The sequence below is a fragment of the Harpia harpyja genome, chromosome 23 (genome assembly GCF_026419915.1).
Source record: "Harpia harpyja isolate bHarHar1 chromosome 23, bHarHar1 primary haplotype, whole genome shotgun sequence".
NCBI lineage: Eukaryota > Metazoa > Chordata > Aves > Accipitriformes > Accipitridae > Harpia > Harpia harpyja.
Window position 1 is genome coordinate 3,930,472 of NC_068962.1, and position 17,283 is coordinate 3,947,754.

The window sequence follows — 17,283 nt, forward strand, 5'->3', positions numbered from 1 at the left end:
TTTATTTCAGATCTCGGTTTTTGAATAGCTAGGCTAAATAAGCTTAAGGCAAAACTCCGCAGTTTTTCAGGCTACTTTTCTGGTACACAACAGTTACATTACACTGCTCCCAGTGAGGACAGTCTTACCTTGCATTTGATGTGCGCTGGTGATCAGTGTTTTACTTACGTGGAGGTATTAAATTGGCTTAAGCAGGCTCTTGCTTTCTTCTCTGCCTTGTAGGGCATGTTGCCACCACCTTTTTGTTGCCAACATAACTATTTGTAAAGCCGCTTGGCAAACATATGTCAGAACTATTCTTCCTTTCCCAGGTTGTCAGCTAGATAATCATTTGCATTAGGAATAGCGTCTTTCTTATGTGTTTAGTATCCTTGGCAATGGATACTGAAATGATCCATGTGTGCATATCCAGTTGACCATTAAATGGCAGCATGAACACTTCAGATGGATGTAGCAACATTTGTCTGAATGTTGTAACAGAACAAATTGGTCCCATGCTGGGACATCTTGACTGCTGTGTAAAAATTAATACAGCAGAAAAAAAGGTAATTGACTCATTGTTCAGAGGTTTTCTGTTAGTGAGGAATCTCTGAAGTTGTACCCAGTTACAGGATTGAAGAAGGGAAGAAAAGACAATAATTTGTGAGTTTTTAAAAAATACCAAATCAGAGCAATTTATAAGTTTAGGTGAAAGATATTCATTAATTCAAACAAATTTTTGAACCCTAGTTCAAAGATTATTCATTGCAAGAACAAGTTTGTTTACTGCCCCTTTGGAATTGTCTTTAAAATATCTCAGAAGGAGTATTACAAGTACTCAGCCTGACGCTGAGAAACTTGTTTAGGCTGTTGTTTCAGTCAGTAGTTACATTTTTAGTTGTAACCAAGGTATTCCATCTCTCTATTGTTTCAGAAATAGTAGTAGTAGTACCACAGCTTATTATTGTCAGAAATCTCTAGAAAAATACAGAATACAGAGGACACTGTTAAATCTTATGCATTAAATAAGTCTCCAAAGAGTCTGTTTTATCATACCAGTTTTTTCTTAATGTCTTGTTTTGTGTCTCAGTATAATAATGCCTTTAGTGCATCAGATCTTAAATGTGCCTTGGTATTCGTAGGGAAAATATGCATGTATGTTGTCAGTACTGTAGAACGTGATCTAGACCATGCTGCTTACAGTGGCTTTTATTTGCCAATTGAAAATTCTCCCTGTGTTGCTATGTTGTGCTTGCTTCCAAAAAACCCAACAAAACAAAACCCTCAATTACTGTGAAACAGCTTTGTTTCTCTTGCCTTTTTTTTTTTTGTCTTTTGCATGCACACAGAAGTGTAAGAGGAATGCATCCAAGGCTGTCTGTTTTTAAACCATTCCTGAGTCTTTGATATTACACATATGCACAGACATGTATGCATACAGTAATTATGGAAAGGTTTGGTTTTACTTTTGCCTTATAGGTTTTAACGTAAGACCTTTCTGTCTGAGTTGTTTGGTGGGGGTTTTTGTGTTCACACTATACAGAATGTGTATTGAGGTTCAACAAGTAATGAACCCAAAAATTTGACATGTGGAGGAAAAGTTGTGAGCTGTAAATGTACAGCAATTGTACCAATTAACCATAGAAAATTAATTTTTTATGATGGTCTTCATTTTGTCTTCAGTTTTAATAATTACAAAGCTTTTTTCTTGGGATGAGCTCTGTTACAGCTCTCACTTGGCAGTTAATTTCCAGGCAGGCCATGATAAGTTTCTTCAACAGCTTCCTCAGTATAATTAATTTCTGTTTTAAGAGAAAAAGGCCAAAACCTTTTTTTATTTTGTTTAGAAACTTGTACCATTGATCTTTGTTTATCCAAATCAGGAGTGTCTTGAGTTTTTATCTTAGTTTATATTGCTATGGTGTATTTATTGTGTCTCTTAGTGCTTGATTCAAGAATATTGAAATAAGTTAAAACCTTTTCATTGCCTCAGATCTTGGGCTGTAAATGTAACTTTTTTGTGAGCACAACAAGAAGCAACGGTTGAAGACTCTAGTCATGGAAGTTCAGATGCTTACAGGACAGGTGATGCTAGGCTGAGAGCTACTGGAGGGTGAGAGAAGGTTCTTCAGTATAAGATTCTTTGATTTGGTGCCTGAATTGTGGCAAAAAAAAAAAAAAAAAAAAAAAAAAAAGCAAGCCTTTAGTTTTTGAAAGTCCATACCTTTTATTGAGAGAATTGCTCAGGCTTTCAAAAGATTGCAGATGCTTTTCAGTCTTAGAACTAACGTTGTTTTCTTGAGCCTAGAAGAGGTTTTCCACTCAGTTTTCTTCCAAAGACTGGCTCGTTTGCAAGAATGAGGAAGATGGTCCCAGAAGTGATGACTGCAACGTTGTAAATCTGTCACTAAAATAATCTTGGTATTAGGGAGCAGCAAGCTTGGGTATTTTTGTAAGTTTTTTTTTTTTTCCTTCTGAAAACTGTATTAAGGCTTTATGCTTATTAATCAAAGCTAGTAAAATTACAGACATTGGGTTTGGTTTCCAGTGCTTATCGTATCTTTTGAGATGGAAAGTTCTGTGGCTCATTGGAAGTATATACACTGCATTAATGTAACCTTCTGGTTTTTGCCTTCCCCTTCAAGAGACAAAAAGACTTTCAGTTTATAGGCCTGACAGCAAATGCAAGAAGCTTTGCCACTCAGCTCATTCGCTTTGTTGGCTTAAATGTCAGCCAATTTAACCAGACTCACACTGTGTTTTTTCACTTGGCTGTTGAGAGAACAAAACCTTTGATAATTAAGGTGGAGCTATTCATCAGTACAATCTATCTAATTTAGGGAGATGTATCAAATAGATCTATGATTCTATCTATCAAATAGAATGTCTCTATTGATGTTGCTATTTGATATTGCTTGTATCCATATGGGGGAGAATATGTGTGTACATTTTAAAGAATGTAAACTTGCTGTAATTACCTAAGTGAAACTTGAGTCCAAGAGAAAGAAGATAAGCACAGGGTATGAAAAAAGGACTGCAAGATTTGACTGTTTTGGCAGATTTGGGATTTTTCTTTCTTTTAAATTCTGTACCAGTAGTATAGTTAAATATGCCTGTAGTAATGATCAATATATTTTTCAACTTAAAGGATTATTTTTTTAAAAAAACTTTCTTTTGATTTCTGTCCTTCATTACTTTTTAAAGGCAAAGGGATGGGGGAGGGAGGTGAAGATAAGGAAAAGTATTAATAATCTCAATTAAATTAGGACATGCTAATTTCCATATATTTGTTCACAGAGGTTCTTCCAGTTGATGATCTAGATCAGGAGCTGAATATAGATGCTCTTACTTACTTTGGGAGGAGCCTCTTTGCCTATATTAACTAGGAAAACTAGCCTCAGATAAGAAGTTAACCTTCGTGAATACCTTTCTACCTCCAGTTTTCAGTAATTGTTTGGCTGTGATTCTATAAATATGTAAAAAGGGGCTTCGCCTCAAAAGTTTAATTCCGTATTGAATATTGTTTTATTCATAAGGAAAAGGCTGTGAGGGTCCTTTTGCCCTTTTTTCACTGGGAGGTCAAACTAGGCTGCGATATTTGACTTCACAATTATTTTTCTTTATTAGTAACAAAGGTCTTGTTTGTCAGATGTCACTTATATCTGTACAATGTTAGTTCTTTGACCTAATGCAGCATAAAAGGTAATAAATTTTTGAGTAGTTCTGTACCTGACTAGAGAGTCTAGTTGGCCAGAGTCATGTCGTTTCTGAAGATCCGAGTGTGGAAAAATGCAGTAGAAATTTTTTTTCACCGATGTGAACAAATGTGAGTTGAGACAAATACAAAGAACAGATGTAATGAGTAAGATGCCATATTTATAATCCATTCTTGTCCAGTAGAATTGTGATTGTATGGAAGTGCATCTGTATTAGATGAGAATTTTATGAGTACTCAAACTGGTGGTTTATAATCATAGATAAATTATCCATATATTTCTCATTATTGTAATTAATAGTTTGTATTTGATGTGCAACATGCTTAAGTGATCAATAGCTTTTTGTTGTTGTTTTTTGCTTAATTTGGGTAGATTGAAAACAGTTTAATAAATATAAACACCATGGAAAGCTGGTTTTCTTTTTAGATTAAGGGGACAATATCCTTGACAGGTGTTTCCTGTTTCTGTTTTTAATTAATATTTTTTGCAGTACTCTAAGCTTTCCAGACTTCTCTTTCTGACATAAGCTTGGATTATCACCTTCAGAAATACTTACTCTTAAGTTAGATGCATCTAAAATTATTAATGTAGCCAGACAAATGAATGATGCATAGTTTATGATGTGCTTGAAAATATTTAACAGACCTGTATGTAACTGGTGTAATTAAAATGCTAGTGGAAGGTTAAATTATTGTCTGTTCAGATTTGAATGATACAGTGAATGACACCATGGATTTTGAGAATCAAACAACTGTAATGCTGAGGACCACATAAGAGAGAATGTAATGATTCTTGTTATTCTCGTTTCTAATTTTGGGGACTGTTTTTACTCTTCAGTCGGTAATAGCTTTATTTTCTGTCTTAGATCATAAAAAATGTAAGTCACTTGACAGAATCTTCAGATCTCTTCAAAGCTCTGCCACAGTATACCTTTTTGCAATTTTTTTAACTATCTTTACGCAGTTTGGCCCAGTGCTGTGTAAATGTACCCATTTGGTTGTAGCGATTTTATGAAACCAGGTTGAGTGTCCCACGTGTTTTTGCACCTCGTCCTATGCTAGGAGTTCATATGGAGTGCTGTTATCTGCTTGCTTCTGTGTCTTATGCCTGTGGCTTTAGTTTGTTAACCCATCCTTCAGGGCCATGCTGTGTCCACGCTGTTGTTCAAGTGCTGCTGTTACGTAGGGTTTCGGTTCCTGTCCTTTGCTCCTGCTTTAGCGGTCGTCTTCAGATAATGAGTTTTTCAGAACAAGAACTGCCCGTAGATGTTTGGAAAACACCTACGGCACTGTAAAGCAGCTTGTAAAAACAGTCAAATAGCAATTTCAGTGTGTATCTAAGTGGAAAAGTAATTGTAAAATGCTTAATCCCTATGAGGTGCATCTTAATGCAATATAACATCTGGAAACAGAAGAGTCAGCACATAGTCTGATCCAAAGCTTATTGAAGTTGAAGGACAGGTTCCCATTGACTTCAGAGGGCTTTGAATCAGCAAAGTCTTAGAGAGCTTTTGCTATTTGTGACCCTCCTGAAATAAACTGGCTAAAATTTAAGCTATTAAATAACTTTTGAAAATTTTAGCGGAATTTGTTTGAACTTGCAAGGATTAAGCATACAGCATATGTTAATTGTGTGTAAAGATCTTATGCATTCCTTTTTTCACTTTAAAGGTACCAAGGGTCTGGGAGCTTGAAGGGAGTGGTGGGTTTTTTGAGAATTTTAGCTCCCAGCATTACAAGGCCTCTGATTTTTGGTGAAGAGATGAGTGCAGAATCTAGTTGAGTTATTACTTTGGAATCAAATGCTTTAATGTCTGTGCTGTATGTCTAGGGTGTTGTGGACATCTGTGTTTGCTAAATGAGAAGTGCTCTACTACAGGTGGTGTGGGAAGGATTGGTCTGATATAAAGGAAGGGAGCCAGAACCCACCTGTTTTAATCTGATCTTACCTGGATGATTTAAAAACTGTGGAGTTTGTTTTCAGAACGGTGTTACAGAGGTCACTTTTAAATGACATTGAGAGCAAAGCAGGAGTTTAAGAGTATTGAAACAAACTGAGTTAATGACAGTGAATGTTGGAAAAGACTTCTACAGGTTTTAAGAAGAAAAATGTGTACGAAAGGTAAATTTTGGCACAGTTTTCAAGGATTAACTTGTGTTGCTTTTAAAGACAAAAATACCAACTTTTCAGGGTTAGGGCTGGAGATGGTTTGTAAGAAGCAGCAGTTCTGTTAATACGTTGTTGCTTCCTTCATTTCATATCAGTATAAGGATTGAACAAGTATGTCTCTGCCAGCTTTTCTGGGTTGTATCAGATAGTACCTTATCAGATTGCTTGTCCTCATTCTGTCTGCAGAAGACTAGAATTTGCATTAGTTGCATTCAAGTGTATGCATCTATCTGCCGTGACATCTAAAATATTTGATTTGGGTACAACTTATTCAGAGTAGATAAATTTACAGAGTAGAATAGTCAAGCCCTGGGCTCTGGTCTAAAGCTCAAAAATAAAAATGACCGTGCATGCTCTTCTCAAAATTGGTAAGAATTTGGGGGAACATCAGAAGTCTTACTCCATCTAATCATAGCCACTAGATGTGTATTACTAATCAAGTAACACCATTTTGGATTTAAATTAGATTTACTGTTAAATGGAGAAAATAAGTATGTATCTGTTACAAATTGGTGAAAATGAGTATCAGATAATTTCCCTTTAATTTTGTTAAACTGAATTAAAATTGAGTTTTCTGTGAAATTGCTGTCATTTTAGAGAACCAATGCTAGCTTTGGATTGTATAGATCATATTTTCAAAGCTCTCTTCACTGAGACCTTACCTCAAACTACCAAGATTTAGCAGGTTCTGCAACTTTGGCCAGAAGTGTGAATAAAGAAGTCAGGAAGAGAATGCTTGTGCTTTAAGGGAGGAAAATTTGGTTTAATATCAGTGAGCATCTTTTCCTTTAAAAAGACTGAATTACATTTCAATCAAAGGAAGCATTCACTTACACATGGATTCCCACTCCTGATTCCTTTTTACTGTTAAGTTCTTTCAAAATCAAGCCCTATCTTAATTCAGAATCTTAGTAAAAATGGTGCTTCAGCACTCCATGAAACCATCCTTTAACAGGAGAAATTTTGTAACTGTAGTTAGCAAAATGCTTGCTTTTATATTAGCTTGAGATTTAGAATGTCTCTTGGATTTTCTAATCCATGTGTCTGTTAATTTATATGTAATAGTCTTCAGCAGCAGATCTTTTTTTTTTTTTTTGATTAAAAAATTGTGTAGGCTTAAATATTTGCAAGATCAAAAGCCAGGAACAGCCTGTTTCCATATAAAGGCATCTGTTTTTTCAGTTACTGCCCAAGTGGAAAATTGGAAAGAAATTGTTGTGCTGTCAGGTAGCATTAGGGCATTACATAGCTAAAAATTGCACATATCCTTTTTGAGAATAATACACATAGGAAGATGCAGGTTTCATTGAACACTATAGGAGAATTGAGTAAAACCATGTATAAAGGATGTGTCCTTCCATTTTTTTTTTTTTTTTTTTTTTTAAACTACGTTTTTAGGAGAAACATAGGCCATCGTTTTGGAAAAGTTAAAATAAATGCAGAAATAAAGCAGTTTCAAGTAAGGTCTTTAAAGCAGGTCCTGAACAGGAAGAGTAAATGTTCCCCTTGGAATGTTCTCTGAATGCAGTTTCTTAACAATAAGAATATCCTGCTTTTGAGAGAGAGCGAGCAAAATTATTCATACTAAGGTGTGGCTTTATTGCACATACAACAACGCATTACAAGGGCAGTTTTGAAACTGCTACATTAACTGTATCTCCAGCAGATATATTTTTATTTCCTACATATCTGTACCCAGTGCCTGACTATTTCTGCCTATAGTAGCTGTGGTTGTCTAAGATGTTATCTTGTTTTTTAATCTACCTCTTTCCCCTTGGATGCAGTGATTGTACTGTTCATCTCAGACTTTGGGACTCAAATCCCAAAAGTCATCTTTTATCCGTCCTTTTGTGTTACTTACTGTCCTGTGCAATCTAGTCTTGTGACAGTTTAGTCTATGTATGCATTCTCCTACCACCAACAAACACTTCTAACTTATTCCACTGATTTGTTCTCCTTTTTATTATGTAGCATGTAAAGAGTAAGCTATGCAGTTGAAATGCGTATACTTAAAGGGAGGATGTCAACATAAAAGTAACCATATTCACAGTCTGTTATGATGTAGATCTTTAGCATACTACTTCTTGCATTTCTCTGTTTAAAGGAGGACATTGAGGAAAAATTGATTTTTTAGAATTTTGTATGTGAATTACGCGTTTTGAAGTGCAAAGAGGCTGATGCAGGAAAAAAACATACGAGCACCTCAGACTAAAAAGTATGCTGTGCTTGTGTTTGATACTGCCTATGTGATTCTTGGAGGCTATGAGCAGATGAACAAGTTCTTGTGAAATAACATCTAGGGTGAATTGTCCATACGGAGTAACGAAGGACAGAATTGTGCTTCTTGTCATGTAAGGGCAAACATATGGCACGCTGCAAAGTTCACTTAACATCTTAGGCTTGTGGCAACATGTTTAGCAGCCTGGACCTTTGTTATTATTGCTTGTTTGCTTCCCGCTTTCCATGGAGAAAGTGCCTCCTGCTTTGTTCCCAGTTTAGTCTTACTGCCTGACTGTAGAGAAACGTCCGTTCTAGCCGTCGTTATCAGGCCCAGGCTATCTATTTCCCTAGGTGGGATTGGGTTTGAGAATTGCTTTTGTGCTTAAGGCTTTTAGCGTCGTTCCCTTCCTCCTTTTGTGAAAAGGGCAAAATATAGAGAAGTTCAGTAACTTCTCATCCGTAAACAAACGGGCTGAAAGAGAGAGAAGGTTCCAGCCGCTGCCTCTTCCTCAGTGGGTTTGGTGAAAGAAGCTGCAGAGGAGGCAACAGAGCGCATATCATCAAGTTTTCAGATGATTGTTTGTTTTATTATTGGATTGTAAAATCAGTGATCAAATCAGCTGTTTTGGTTTGTTTTTTTAAAAAACAAAGATTCTCATTTTCCCTAACAGAAATAAAAAATGCAAAAATGTATGGGCACCTACCTCTGAAGACATTCTTCTTCAGTCCAGTAGAGGAATCTTGCTTTAAGGATATTGTTCTAAGGATAGCTTACATATTGACTAAATTTTCTGTAAGCCTTCCAGCATTTTTATGTGAGGTAATTAAATTTCGTTTTCTGATGAACTAATTTTTTCTCACTTTTTGCTTTTTAATCTTTTTTTTTTCAGGCTTCCTTAAGCCAGACTTAATATTGATAGAATGAAAAAGTTTAAGAGGAGACTTTCCTTAACCTTGCGTGGAAGCCAGACCATTGATGAATCACTGTCTGAGCTAGCAGAACAAATGACGATTGAAGAAAACAGCAGCAAAGATAACGGTAAGCATATCTTTCACTTTCCAGAAAATTTAGGAATTTTGTCAGGTTGGTTTTTATTTCAGTTTTCACAATTGCATGGACTTCCTCACTAACCTTTTCTTTTGGTTTATCTTACATTTGACGGCCCCTAGTTCTTTTAACAGGTTGATATGTTCTTACATATTGGTTTGGTTTGCTTTGATATTGAACTGTTACACAGCTAATTATCCAAAGCTACCTGAATTAATATTTTAATGTGGTGTGCAGCAAGGATCATAGATGCTCTTTCAGTAAATAAACCCATTATTGTATGAATTTAGTGGGTCTCACATCAACTTCATATGGCTTCAAATTCAGTTTTTTCTCAAAATCATTATTCAGTAATATGATTGATAGTAATTGCTTAAGTATTATAAATAAAACTGTTTACCTTATCATTGGTGATGCAGTGCACTAGTCTGAGAATTCTGTCACCTCTTCATGTCTATGAATATTACTTCTCTTCAGCAATATGAAGGCGACTAGAAACACTCAGGGAAACCAGCTTGCCTGTATATTCTTACACAAGTCTTTGGCTGATCCCATAAACATACTGGCTGCTGTAAAGTCCACATTTATGATGATACCGCTTTTGAATGCAATTTGCAGTAATAATGACTGGAAGAGATTTTGTTGCTTTGCTCTGTTTTCTGGGCTGCAGCATTTAAGTCATATTTCATCTTCTATGCTGATTAGTGTTATTTCTTGCTCTGCTGTCATCTAAGATTTTTCTCAAGTATCAAGTGATCTGAATTCCCCCCCCCCCCCCCCCCCCTTCACACCAATAAATGATTCTGAATTTTCCTGCTGAAAACTGACAGGGAGGGCTGGGAAACTTGAGCAGAAGTAGATGCAGTGGAATTTGCCCTGCAGACTTCTAAAACCCCATCCAAGATCTGTTGCATACCAAGCTTTTGAAAGTTGAATTTACCTTTGGCAAAACAAAGCTATTCATGTTTTTCATTTTTACCCTTAATCCCTCGTATATTCATTGCTATTGTCCTGTCCTCATCATGGGCCATGCCCAGTAGTTTGGAAAATGATGTTTATTACAACTTCTTATGTGTTGATATAACAGGTCTACTCTGAAACAAGAATTGTAGTATTTTTGCACTAATATCTACTAAGTACTTTATGAGACACTGAGCAGTTGTCCCACGTGGTTTCGCTTGTATTAGCCTTTGTTACTGATGTATATTTTGTTCAGACCTGTGTGTACTTCTGACTGATTTCATTATGCAAGTAAGTGCTAAGAACATTACTTTTACACTGGGAAACGAGCATGAAAAATTGTCACCAGCATCAGTGAATGTAGTGAACTGGGTTGCTGAATTAATTCAGTTGAAAGCTGGATCCAGGAAGAATAAAAAGATTTTACTCTAAACTGGACCATGTTGTGGGTGCCACTTCAAGGGACAGAGGACACGATAACTTGTTTACAGAAGCATGAGCTTATGCTATCTTAAACCATGTATGAATCTATTTGCAGTTTGTAATATTTATCTTGAGAATTATCTCAAACAGCAATACTTAGATGTCTTCTGCATGTTTGTCACCAAACTTTGACAAACATAACTTCTCAGTAGATATTTAAAGTGATAAAAATACAATTCAAGAAAATATTTCTAATTACAAATTCATTATTTAGCCTTTAGTGCTCCTTTTATTTTGCTTTCCACGTTATTTCATTGGCCAAAAGGAAGCTTATATGCTAATATTGTGTGATACAATACATGCTATGCTTACAACTGCAAAATGTCATTAATGCCTTAGTAGAGTATCTTTGGATACACTGAAGTGTTGTTGATCCTCTTGGAGGGAGGAAGAATAATAACTATAAATTGTACTTTTGCTGTGCATAATCTTTAACTCATCATCTTACGTAATTTTAAAAAGTTTTACTGACATTTGCTTCCTTTTTTCTGATACTTCTAGGATGCAGATATTAGTCTCTGTCCTATCTTTGATCTTGCAGAGATGAACAGGTTACTACTTTGTGGATTTTTGTTTTCCTTTGTTTTTCCTTACCTTTCCAACCCTACTTTTCTTAGAAAGCAGAATTGGAAAATGCTTGCTACACCAGCTAGTCCTGCTTTTCTAAATGAAGCTCTGACTTTCCCACAGATCATGATATTTTGGAAGGAGTATTTTTCAGACAGACCGTAGGAATCGGGGTTTGGGCAACAACAACTGCTGGAAAAAGCAGTCAGGAAACACGATCTCTCTTTTGGTGAAAGACAGTTTGGTAGAGAACATAGCCTGGAAAAAAATCCTTCCGTGGACATTATTTTAAAAAATTTCTTACAGACAAATGCTTAAATGAGAAAGGTTTGCCTTGGCATCTTACAAAATCAGAGGCTAAGAAGCCTGTACTAACTGTAAATATCCAGCTGGGACACATGAGAAGATGTAGTCTCTTGAAGAATAGTTTATAAAGTGATAGCTGCATTAAGATCTTGAAAGTGCATCTTTTACTGCGATGGTGCTGATCTCAGAAGGCAGGAGTAACCATCTCCCTAGTTTTGCTTTTAAGAAGAATAAACAGCTCCTTTACCCTGTGGAACAGAGAAGCACAGATGTGCCCAGTTTGTAGGCTTTGGATCTGTTCTTAAAGGAACTTAAAAAGCACAGTCTGGTAAATTAAAGGCAAGCCAGTATCTTGATCTACAGAGAATCAAAGTCAGGGATACAGTCAGTCTTCAGAAAGTGGTTCTTATGTGATTTATTTTCAACCAGTATTACATCATGAACTTGAGAAAGGAGAGTTGAAGGGCGTTGCAACTGTTCTTCTCACACCAGAAGGCAAGGATAGACCCTGAACACTGAAGGCCTTTACAGCAGAATTTTCTTCCGTTGTTGTTGTCCAACTTTGTTTTGTTTTATTTTTTTCTTCCTGGCAAATCACCCGTCTTGTCTCCTGTCATTCCATTCTGATGGCTGGGTTCACTGAAGGATATAATTTTATACACACTAGCTTTTTTACTTTCTGGAAAATGACTGTATTACTGGGCTGGAGAGGTTGTAGAGGCTACATCTGTAGAAAACCACATCTGTGCTGACCTAGGATCCGTGCTCATCTCTATCTGATTTTCACAGACATGTCCTGTAAAATCTTTATAATAAAGTTCCAGTTCAGCACTGTGATTCCAGATGTAGATCACATGTACACAGTACCAGGAACCTTTCCTCATGGTCACCCTTTCGCAATAACCTGTCTTGTTCAGCCCCCGCCAAATGTTTCCTCTCCCAGAACAGTTGCCTCTGATTTCAAATAACCCCTGCTCCTCTCCAGAGACCCACCTCGTCGTTAGCTCCAGCTTTGAGTGGGTTATTTGAAGATTTAAAGAACAGTACTCCTAATGCAGAACAAATTGTCCTGTTTGTAGTTCACAGACGTAAAAATAGATACATAACTTTTGATTTCTTTGCAGTGCATTGATACCACTGAATCAGCTAACCTTTTGTATGCAATCTCATTTCATATACAGCCTCCTTTATTGCGTGATGTCGGTACAATCTCAGTATGCAGCACTCATCCATCAGCAGCAAATGGGATTAGCAGGGATCAACCCATATTGTTCGATGCAGTAGCACAGAGCTATTGCACTGAATGTAGAATAACAGACAGTTTTGGTTTTGGTTTTTTTGGAACACCATCAAATTATTTAGTGACCAGAAACCTATATGTAATTAAATCTGCCTTAAAAATTACGTTCGTCATAATTGGCTTCTGGGTGAGGAAGCATCGCCAAACATAACGCCAGATGCATAAACCATAAAAATAGAGGGACCAGTGAAATGCCTATTATACATCTGAAGCCTTATGAACTGTGGACTGTATGAAGTATACTTTGGGCTATTCTTTTATCTAAGTACAGAAGCTTTTCATGGTCTCTAATGTTTCAACATAGAAAACCAATTAGTTGGATTTGTTGTTTCTTTTTCCTTCTGTCTTGGTTCAAGCACACTAACAACGTGCCAGCTCGCTTTTTTAATTCTAGGTTCTACCTTAATATATGTATTCAGATTAATATTAAAAACACTAAATGGTAATTTCTAGCAGTTGACAACTAAATTTGCTCCTGAAATTTTTCCTTGCCATTGACATACTAATGAAATTTGGCTAGAAGTAACATCCAAATCATGCATATTTAAAGCCCAATTAACTGTAACATTTATGCAAATACTTGAAATACGTATGAATATGCTCTCTAACGAAAGCAAAAAATGTGGCCGTATTGTCTAATATTATGACATTATCACGAACCCCAAGCATGCTTTTAAGAATAATTTCAAGATATCTTCAAAAATAAATCCACAGCTCTTGCATTAATATATAAGTAACTTGGAAAGCCATTCTATGTTGCCAGTTTTTATTTTTATGTATAGATATATACACACATACATACTAAACCAAAACAAGTGAGGTTCTCATAGAAATGGCTTCATGAATTTCTAGCATAATATTTATCTTCATTTGGTCTGTTTTAGCTCAGCGATGTGATCATAGGATCCAGTCTCACAAACACTTGCATAATTTTTTTGTAATTTTACAGGTGTGAGTAATAATGGAAGGATCAGCTACAGTAAAGTGCGTAAGTGTTTTTTAGGTTTAAGGCCTTAATGACTAGTTAATACTCTGATAAGAGGAATGAATGTTTATAAAAATTGACACATTGCAATACTGTCTCAGAACATCCAAATGTCTTTGTAGTTGTAGTCATTTCATATCATCTTCAGTACAGCTGAGAAACTCCCATTCCATCTGCTATGTGTGATTCCTTGAGTATGGAAGGAAAACGGTGTGTTGCAACATATTTTCAATACAATGTTCTTGAATTGAAAATATGAGCACAGAAATACTTACTGATAATAAATCAATAAAACTTCTCTGTTGATTTTGAAGGAAACTATGAATATAAAAATATCGGGGGGGGGGGGGGGGGGAGAGAAGAACAGAATGCCCAGAAGTGCTAGAGCTCATTCTACAGCTACAGATTACTGCAAATAACTGGCAGTTGTCACGGTTAAATATTGAACCTTGTACTGTCTCTTACACCGTACTGACGATGTTTTTATTATAGTCTGTATGTACACTTCTGTGCTGTGGCATACATCAATTTTTGTTACTACTGTTCAGTATAGTTTCTCCATCCCACATACACTTCACGACATAGTGTTCTTTCTTCCCTTCTGTTTTAATTTGCTTCTTCCCACAAAACCTGGAGGCTCTATTCATGTGTGGAAGTGCTTATAAAGTGAAATGAGCATGAAAATTCAGTGCCTGAAAGCATGCTGCAGAGACCCGTAGTCTCTCATAAGTCCACTCATCAGTGTTTTCCTTCTCAAGCAGAACGCAGGTTTAGCAGGAGAACATGATGCTTAGATGCAGAAGTGGACTCTCTAAATACACCAAATTTCTGCTAGCATAGACTTACTGTGGATATGTAGAGATTTCTTCTCAAACGGCATGCAGATGGACTTGTTAAGTACAGAAAAGTAAAAGACACGTAACTAGCCAACACACAGTTATTTCTGAAAGTAGGGCAAAAAGGAGCCATATCCTCTGTTTCCTGATTTGGTTGGCAGTGTTGCCTCACAGATGTTTGCGCTGGGAGCTACAGGGTAGTTGTGGGTAGTTGTGTGTGGGGACGCAAGGATGGAGGCCAGGGGTACTTGTATCTTGGCTACGACACTGACTCACATTGATTTAAATTGTACCTGAAAGAGTGTTCTGAAGGATTTAGTGTAGTGTGATGCCTTCTGCAGTTATGCTTTTTAAAGGGAAGATTAGTAACTGGTGATGGTGTGTCTTGCATATATGATTGGAGGTATGGGACTGCCATGCTTATGTTCCAATACATGTTCTGATGACCAGAAGTACTATCTTGAGAATTATCTTTTAAACAGTATGAAATACATAAATCTCAAAGGCAGATTTTTGGCTTTGAATATATTTCATTTAATTGTGATCTTCTTTGTCTTCATACCTAGACTGAAGGCAAAACCTCATGGTATGTGAAGTCAACTTCAAAAGGCCTTTTTGTAGTGTTTTTTACATGTCTTGATCTCATTTTTTTGCCTTGTGTATTATCTCTTGGTTTTGTAGTTTAAGCAGACTCTTTGGAAAAATTTCTGTCCTTTTTGCCCCAAATTTAAAAAAGAAACAAAAAACTTTACAGGACATTACAGTGCCATTTTAATCATTGAGATACTTCATTTCTGGCATAAACTTGAAGACTGTGTTTCTTTAGGTTTCTGTCAGCATATTTCTTCAAACGTGCTACCAATATTTTTTGCCCTATGTCTTCCAAGTGAAGAATGTTTGGACTGGACATGACTGCTGTACTCAAATGGATTAATTTTGAGCAATGGGAGGAATCCCTTGAGGTTCTGTGAAGCTTTTAATATTGTAATAGTCAATAGTATGAAGGTTTCATCTTATTATTTAATGAATGAATACAGTTTTAAGTGGTATTAAGTGGTTGCTCTATTTTTAGAATGACTTGACGTTTTCCTGCATATCACATAATGGAGTCCAAGGAAGCAACCCCATAAAATAGTGTATAAATATACAGTATTTTATACAGTGCTCCTCATGCAGCTCCCTGAGAGTACAGATATAGCAAACATATAGCTGCTTTGGGTTATTCTTCTATGGGAGCTATCACCTGCAATCAACTAATTTTACTGAGTGGGTCTGACAGCCTTACAGCAGTGTAATAAATATTGTACAGTGCAGCATACCAGCTCTAAGATGTCAGAAATTCACCTGCTTACATTCTACAATTTCTGAAGAAATAAAGGGCTTCTTGACAACAGCTTCTTCAGGAAAGCAGTTTGTTCAAACTATTTTGTATTGCAAGTCCAACAAAACCCAGCCTTTATTGCCAATAGACATGTAAAAATTGTGTAATCATTAATAGAGCATACATTCAGGTTAGTTAAATGAATTTGTAGTAGATGATGCCAAAATATGATTAAGCTATACAACAGTAGCATTTGAGACAGTCGATACAAATAATTTTAAAAGGTTATCATGATGCATCGCAAGCTTCATGAATGCAAGGCAGTTTAGGGAATGAATATTTAGTTTCACATATGTAGAGTTCTGACACTTGCCCATTCTCTATCAAAATGGAAAAGAAAAAACCAGCCAACCAACCTTGGAAGTTTTCTGGAGCAAGGGTGAGGTCAAGGTGGGTGGAAAAGAAACTGTGTAGAGTCCTGTCCTATAAAAAAGGGTAGCTGATTCTCAGGGCATTTAGTGAGATTTTGTTACAGTTGAGCCAGTCCAAAGTCAAGCTGCAGCTAGAAGTGGCAAGTAAGGTTCTGCCTCCACCCTTCTGTCAGCACCCGTGCTCTGCGTGCCCTGTGAAGATCTAGTTCAAAAACCTAAATCAAAATTACACTTCTTTTTTGGTGGGGGAGGACCTTGAGCCACCTTTTTGGTAGCAGCGGTGAATTGTGGCAGACTTGCTGTCACACAAAAGTTCATCCATACTTAGAACATGGAGCATGCCTGGGTTCAATCCCCACTACGTACCCAAATCAGAGATCATAAATGTCTCCAATATCTGTCTTATTCTGATTAGAAAAAATTCCTCTTGTGTATTTCATTCGTAGGAAATTAAAATACATATTTATGATGTGGTTTCCGTGTCCAGAATGGATAGTGATTACTAAATAATACATTTTCTTGCAGACTTATTCAGCTCTATCAGGGATGCTTGATTTAAGAGAAAATGTCACCGTGTATGACAGGTGATTTTGATTCTTTATTAAAGCTAGCTGAAGCAAAATTTAGGCAGTGAAATCTGAAAGCCAGCTTGGTCTTTTTGTCACGTAATAGAGATACTCGTGGGACATAAAAAAAGAAAAAGAGGTACTTGAATATGTGGTATTATATATTCATAAAATGTGTTTTAAAATGCATTTACACTCCTAATGAAAACACTTTCTTTAATCCATCAGCTGACTGACATGTGACAGTATGTCAGTTGCTGAGGCCTTGCATAGAAATGCCAGGCAATTCCGCAGGCTCTCTGGAGCTCAGATTAAGTAAATCCAGTTAAGTAAATCCAGCACAGGAAAGAAAGTGGTGGTGTGGCTCTTTAAGATAGATGGACAAGGAAAAGAAAC

The 17,283-nt window shown here is 36.5% G+C and overlaps 1 protein-coding gene across 8 annotated transcripts in view; it reads left to right on the plus strand.

Moving 5' to 3' along the window:
• CDK17 (cyclin dependent kinase 17) overlaps positions 1-17,283 on the plus strand; it is a 95,661-nt gene that overhangs the window by 30,122 nt on the left and 48,256 nt on the right. For 5 of the 8 annotated variants that reach the window (XM_052774220.1, XM_052774224.1, XM_052774222.1 and 2 more), the window contains exons 2-3: positions 8,975-9,123; positions 13,698-13,736. In XM_052774220.1, the coding sequence (XP_052630180.1) occupies positions 9,006-9,123; positions 13,698-13,736 (157 nt within the window). In that variant the 5' untranslated portion in view covers positions 8,975-9,005. The remainder of the gene's footprint in view (positions 1-8,974; positions 9,124-13,697; positions 13,737-17,283) is intronic. The other 3 variants (XM_052774225.1, XM_052774227.1, XM_052774226.1) reach the window with 1 other exon arrangement.